The sequence below is a fragment of the Carcharodon carcharias genome (assembly GCF_017639515.1).
Source record: "Carcharodon carcharias isolate sCarCar2 chromosome 38 unlocalized genomic scaffold, sCarCar2.pri SUPER_38_unloc_5, whole genome shotgun sequence".
Classification (NCBI taxonomy): Eukaryota; Metazoa; Chordata; class Chondrichthyes; order Lamniformes; family Lamnidae; genus Carcharodon; species Carcharodon carcharias.
In genome coordinates, this window is record NW_024470809.1 from 1029677 (window position 1) to 1035676 (window position 6000).

Consider the following 6000-nt stretch of genomic DNA (forward strand, 5'->3'; position numbering starts at 1 on the left):
TTAATATACAGCGATTCCCAGCACAGTCCCCGTTAATATACAGTGAATCCCAGCACAGTCCCCATTAATATACAGTGAATCCCAGCACAGTCCCCATTAATATACAGCGATTCCCAGCACAGTTCCCGTTAATATACAGTGAATCCCAGCACAGTCCCCATTAATATACAGTGAATCCCAGCACAGTCCCCGTTAACATACAATGAATCCCAGCACAGTTTACCTAGGAGTGAGGAGTTCCCGTCTCCCAGCGGAAACTTCTGGTATCTCGGGATGATGAACGGCGGGATCATGTGGAAATCCTTGGCCAGCAGAGGCTCCAGCCGGAAGGTGGATGGGTCAGCGGGATGGAAGAGATTGTAGATGTGCTGACAAGCGGGCCGGGACTTCACCACTGGAAGCAGATAAGAGACGGTCAGCGGACTCGTTCACCGTTCCTTCCCAGGCTCATACAAACATACAAAATAGGGGCAGAAGTAAGCCATTCGGCCCCTCGAGTCTGCTCCGTCATTCAATAAGATCACGGCTGATCTTCTTGTGTTTTGATTCCCACATTCCCATCTATACCTGACAACCTTTGATCCCCTTGCCTCACAAGAATCTCTCTACCTCTGCCTTAAAAATATTCAGTGACCCCCCCCACCCCCACCACCTTCTGAGGCCGAGAGTTCCAAACTCACGCAACCCTCGGAGAGAAAATATATTCTCTTCATCTCTGTCCTAAAAAGGGCGACCCCTAATTTTAAACCAGTGACCCCCCCTTGTTCTGGACTCACCCACAAGAGGAAACATCCTTTCCAAGTCCACCTTGTCAATACCATTCAGGGTCTTGTAAACTTCAATCAAATCACCCCTCACTCTTCTAAACTCCAGTGGAAACAAGCCCAGTCTGTCCAACCTTCCCTCATAAGACAACCCGCTCATCCCAGGTATCGATCTAGTAAACCTCCTCTGAACCACCTCCAACACATTTACATCCTTCCTTAAATAAGGAGACAAAACTGCACACGGTATTCGAGATGTGGTCTCACCATCGCCCTGTATAACTGAAGCACAACGTCCTTATGTTTATCCTTATGTTTATGTTCAATCCCTCTCGTAATAAGGGATAAGCATTCCGTTAGCCCAACCCCACCACTTGCCCCCCCCGCTTATGGAAGTGTCCGCCACCTCATTTAGAGTTGAGGTACTTCCAGGGGTAAGGCTAGGCCGGACGGGCAAGACAGATTTCCTTCGCTGTGTGAACCAGATGGGGTTTTTACTAACAACCAACAAAGGGGATTAGCGAACCAGATGGGGTTTTTACTAACAACCCACAAAGGGGATTAGCGAACCAGATGGGGTTTTTACTAACAACCCACAAAGGGGATTAGCGAACCAGATGGGGTTTTTACAGCAACCCACAAAGGGGATTAGCGAACCAGATGGGGTTTTTACTAACAACCCACAAAGGGGATTAGCGAACCAGATGGGGTTTTTACTAACAACCCACAAAGGGGATTAGCGAACCAGATGGGGTTTTTACAGCAATCCACAAAGGGGATTAGCGAACCAGATGGGGTTTTTACTAACAACCCACAAAGGGGATTAGCGAACCAGATGGGGTTTTTACAGCAACCCACAAAGGGGATTAGTGAACCAGATGGGGTTTTTACAGCAACCCACAAAGGGGATTAGCGAACCAGATGGGGTTTTTACTAACAACCCACAAGGGGGATTAGCGAACCAGATGGGGTTTTTACTAACAACCCACAAAGGGGATTAGCGAACCAGATGGGGTATTTACTAACAACCCACAAAGGGGATTAGCGAACCAGATGGGGTTTTTACTAACAACCCACAAAGGGGATTAGCGAACCAGATGGGGTTTTTACTAACAACCCACAAAGGGGATTAGCGAACCAGATGGGGTTTTTTTTTTTTACAACAACCGACAATGGTTTCGTGGTCATCGTCAGACTTTTAATTCTAGACTTGTTTTTAAATATCGAATTCAAATTTGACCATCTGCCCGTGGTGGGATTCGAACCCGGGTCCCCAGGGCATTACCCTCTGGATTGCCAGTCCAGTGACATTAGCACTGCGCCGCCCACAATAATAACAATAAAAACAGGAAATGCTGGAAAAAACTCAGCAGGTCTGTGGAGGGAGAGCAGGGTTAACGTTTCAAGTCCGAGCTCTGAAGAGGGGTCATACGGACCCGAAATATTCCCTCTGTTTCTCTCTCTCTCTCTCCACAGGTGCTGCCAGACCTGATGAGTTTTTCCGGCATTTTCTATCGAAAGTGTGCTGGGTTTTGTCCTGTCGAAGACAGGGGGGTAGAGCGGGTGAACAGCCGGAAGGTCTGGAGACACTAAACGGCAAAGGCATCATGGACTTAAGGCAAAGGGAGTGCTAATGATAGTGTTAAAGACTAAGGCAAGTATCAATGGTGGCATGAAGGTCAGATAGCAGAAGGTGCGCAGAGCTGACATGGGTCTGTGGGAGGACTAACAAGGCAAGGGAATACACAATGAAAGGGAGGACCCTAGGAAGTACAGGGGATCAGAGGGACCTTGGTGTGCATGTCCATACATCCCTGAAGGCAGCAGCACAGTTAGATAAGGTGGTTACGAAGGCATATGGGATACTTGCCATTATGAGCCGGGACATAGAATATAAGAGCAGGGAGGTTATGTTGGAGCTGTATGAAACGCTATTTAGCACACAACTGGAGTACTGTGTGCAGTTCCGGCCGCCACACTATAGGAAGGATGTGATTGTACTGGAGAGGGTGCAGAGGAGATTCACCAGGATGTTGCTGGGCTGGAGAGTTTCAGATATGAGGAGAGACTGGATAGGCTGGGATTGTTTTCCTTAGAGCAGAGAAGGCTGAGGGGGGAACCTGATAGAGGTGTACAAAATTATGAGGGGCACAGATAGGGCAGATAGGGAGAAACGTTTCCCCTTAGCGGAGGGGTCAATAAACAGGGGGCAGAGATTTAAGGTAAGGGGGAAGGAGGTTTAGTTGGGATTTGAGGGGGGATTATTTTCACCCAAAGGGTGGTGGGAATCTGGAACTCACTGTCTGAGGGGGTGGTAGAGGTGGGAACCCTCACAACATTTAACAAGTATTCAGATGAGCACTTGAAATGCCAACGTGTGCAGGTTGAGGGCTGGAAAATGGGATTAGAATAGATAGGTGCTTGATGGCCAGCACGAACACGATGGGCCGAAGGGCCTGGTTCTGCGCTATATAACTCTGTGACTCAGAACAAGGGTCGGCCCTCTCAACGCGTGGACAAGTGACAATCGCCCCGTTTTGGGGGGCTGGGGGAGGGGGTTAGGAGGGAGGAAAAACAAGAATGAAAAAATGGAGGACAGAGTTTGTGGTCTGAACTTGTTAAACTCAGCCTGGATTATCAGCCCAGTGACATAACCACGATGCCTTCACCACACAGAAACAACTCACTGTAAACAGCAATGGAAGAGAAAGGTAGCAGCACAGGTTGAGTGAGCGGGTAATAAAGCAGACAGCATCCTGGGCTTTAGTAATAGGGGCACAGAGTACAAGAGCAGGGAGGTTATGTTAAACATGTATAAAACGCTGGTTCAGCCTCAACTGGAGTATTGTGTCCAGTTCTGGGCTCCGCACTTTAGGAAGGATGTGAAGGCTTTAGAGAGAGTGCGGAAAAGATTCACGAGAATGGTTCCAGGGATGAGGAACTTCAGTGACGTGGAGAGATTGGAGAAGCTGGGACTGTTCTCCTTGGAGAAGAGAAGGTTGAGAGGAGATTTGATCAAGGTGTTCAAAATCATGAGGGGTCTGGACAGAGTCGATCGGGAGAAACTGTTCCCATTGGTGGAAGGATCGGGAACCAGAGGGTCTCAGATTTAAGGCGATTGGTGAAAGAAGCAACAGTGACATGAGGAGAAACATTTTCACACAGCGAGTGGTTAGGATCTGGAACGCACTGTCTGAGAGTGTGGGGGAGACAGGGTCAATCGAGTGGTTAGGATCTGGAACGCACTGTCCAAGAGTGTGGTGGAGACAGGGTCAATCGAGTGGTTAGGATCTGGAACGCACTGTCTGAGAGTGTGGTGGAGACAGTGTCAATCGAGTGGTTAGGATCTGGAACGCACTGTCTGAGAGTGTGGTGGAGGCAGGGTCAATCGAGTGGTTAGGATCTGGAACGCACTGTCTGAGAGTGTGGAGGAGACAGGGTCAATCGAGTGGTTAGGATCTGGAACGCACTGTCTGAGATTGTGGTGGAGACAGGGTCAATTGAGTGGTTAGGATCTGGAATGCACTGTCTGAGCGTGTGGTGGAGACAGGGTCAATCGAGTGGTTAGGATGTGGAACACACTGTCTGAGAGTGTGGGGGAGACAGGGTCAATCGAGTGGTTAGGATCTGGAACGCACTGTCTGAGAGTGTGGGGGAGACAGGGTCAATCGAGTGGTCAGGATCTGGAACGCACTGTCTGAGAGTGTGGGGGAGACAGGGTCAATCGAGTGGTTAGGATGTGGAATGCACTGTCTGGGAGTGTGGGGGAGACAGGGTCAATCGAGGCTTTAGGAAGGGAATTGGATCATGATCTGAAAAGGAAGAATGTGCAGAGTTAGGGGAAGAAGGGTGGGGGCGGGGGAAGTGGGACTTGGTGAGTTGCTCCTGCAGAGGGCCAGCACACACACGATGGACAGAATGGCCTCCTGTGGTGCTGCCAACCTTCACGGGGCTCGACCACTCTCTCTGACGCCTCAGCGTCCCCTCATTTATAAACCATCGTGGACCCCTCCAGATTTTGAACGCTCCCCCTGAACCTCTCCCCCCGCCCTCCACCACCCACCTCAACCTTCCCCGGTCTCAGGAGCACAATCCCAGTCAAGGATAGGAGAGACGAGGAAATCTGCTTACGGTCCAAACCGGGAGCGATGGTCTTCCGCAGAGCAAGCACCAGGGCCAAAGGGCAGCCGAACAGGAAGAAGTCAGAGACCTCAAACTCCAGCTTCTCACACCCGTCGAGGTTAATCACTGAGGAGCTGCTGTTCCTCCGAAGCCCAGATCCATCCCTCAGTATGTTCCCCTGCAGCCTGATGGGGGTGGGGGGGAGGAGAGACACGCACCAATCAGGAATAGGCACAATATTTCCCATTGTACTCAGCGATCACCAAAGCACAGGCTGGGGTCATCACCGAGAAACGCTCTCTAACCCAGGGATCACTGGGCAGTGATCAGGAGCAGGAACCCTGGGTGATTTCGCCTCTCTCTCTCTCTAACCCAGGGATCACTGGACAGTGATCAGGAGCAGGAACCCTGGCTGATTTCCCCTCTCTCTCACTAACCCAGGGATCACTGGGTAGTGATCAGGAACAGGAACCCTGGCAGATATCCCCTCTCTCTCTAACCCAGGGATCACTGGACAGTGATTAGGAGCAGGAAGCCTGGCTGATTTCCCCTCTCTCTCTCTCTAACCCAGGGATCACTGGACAGTGATCAGGAGCAGGAACCCTGGCTGATTTCCCCTCTCTCTCTCTAACCCAGGGATCACTGGACATTGATCAGGAGCAGGAACCCTGGCTGATTTCATCTCTCTCTCTCTCTAACCCAGGGATCACTGGACAGTGATCAGGAGCAGGAACCCTGGCTGATTTCCCCTCTCTCGCTAACCCAGGGGTCACTGGACAGTGACCAGGAGCAGGAACCCTGGCTGATTTCGCCCCTCTCTCTCTCTCTCTCTAACCCAGGGATCATTGGACAGTGATCAGGAGCAGGAACCCTGGCTGATTTCCCCTCTCTCTCTCTCTCTCTCTAACCCTAGGATCACTGGACAGTGATCAGGAGCAGGAACACTGGCTGATTTCTTCTCTCTCTCTCTCACTAACCCAGGGATCACTGGACAGTGATCAGGAGCAGGAACCCTGGCTGATTTCCCCTCTCTCGCTAAACCAGGGGTCACTGGACAGTGACCAGGAGCAGGAACCCTGGCTGATTTCCCCTCTCTCTCTCTAACCCAGGGATC

General features: G+C 50.8%; 1 protein-coding gene across 1 annotated transcript in view; it reads right to left on the bottom strand.

The window, feature by feature from the left end:
- LOC121274839 (membrane-associated phosphatidylinositol transfer protein 1-like) overlaps positions 1 to 5133 on the bottom strand; it is a 32863-nt gene extending 27730 nt beyond the window's left edge. Inside the window, exons 1-2 of the mRNA XM_041182205.1 lie at positions 4896 to 5133; positions 224 to 394 (exon numbers count right to left, since the gene is read on the bottom strand). Coding sequence (XP_041038139.1) covers positions 224 to 394; positions 4896 to 5133 — 409 coding nt within the window. The remainder of the gene's footprint in view (positions 1 to 223; positions 395 to 4895) is intronic.
- Positions 5134 to 6000: the final 867 nt, after the last annotated feature.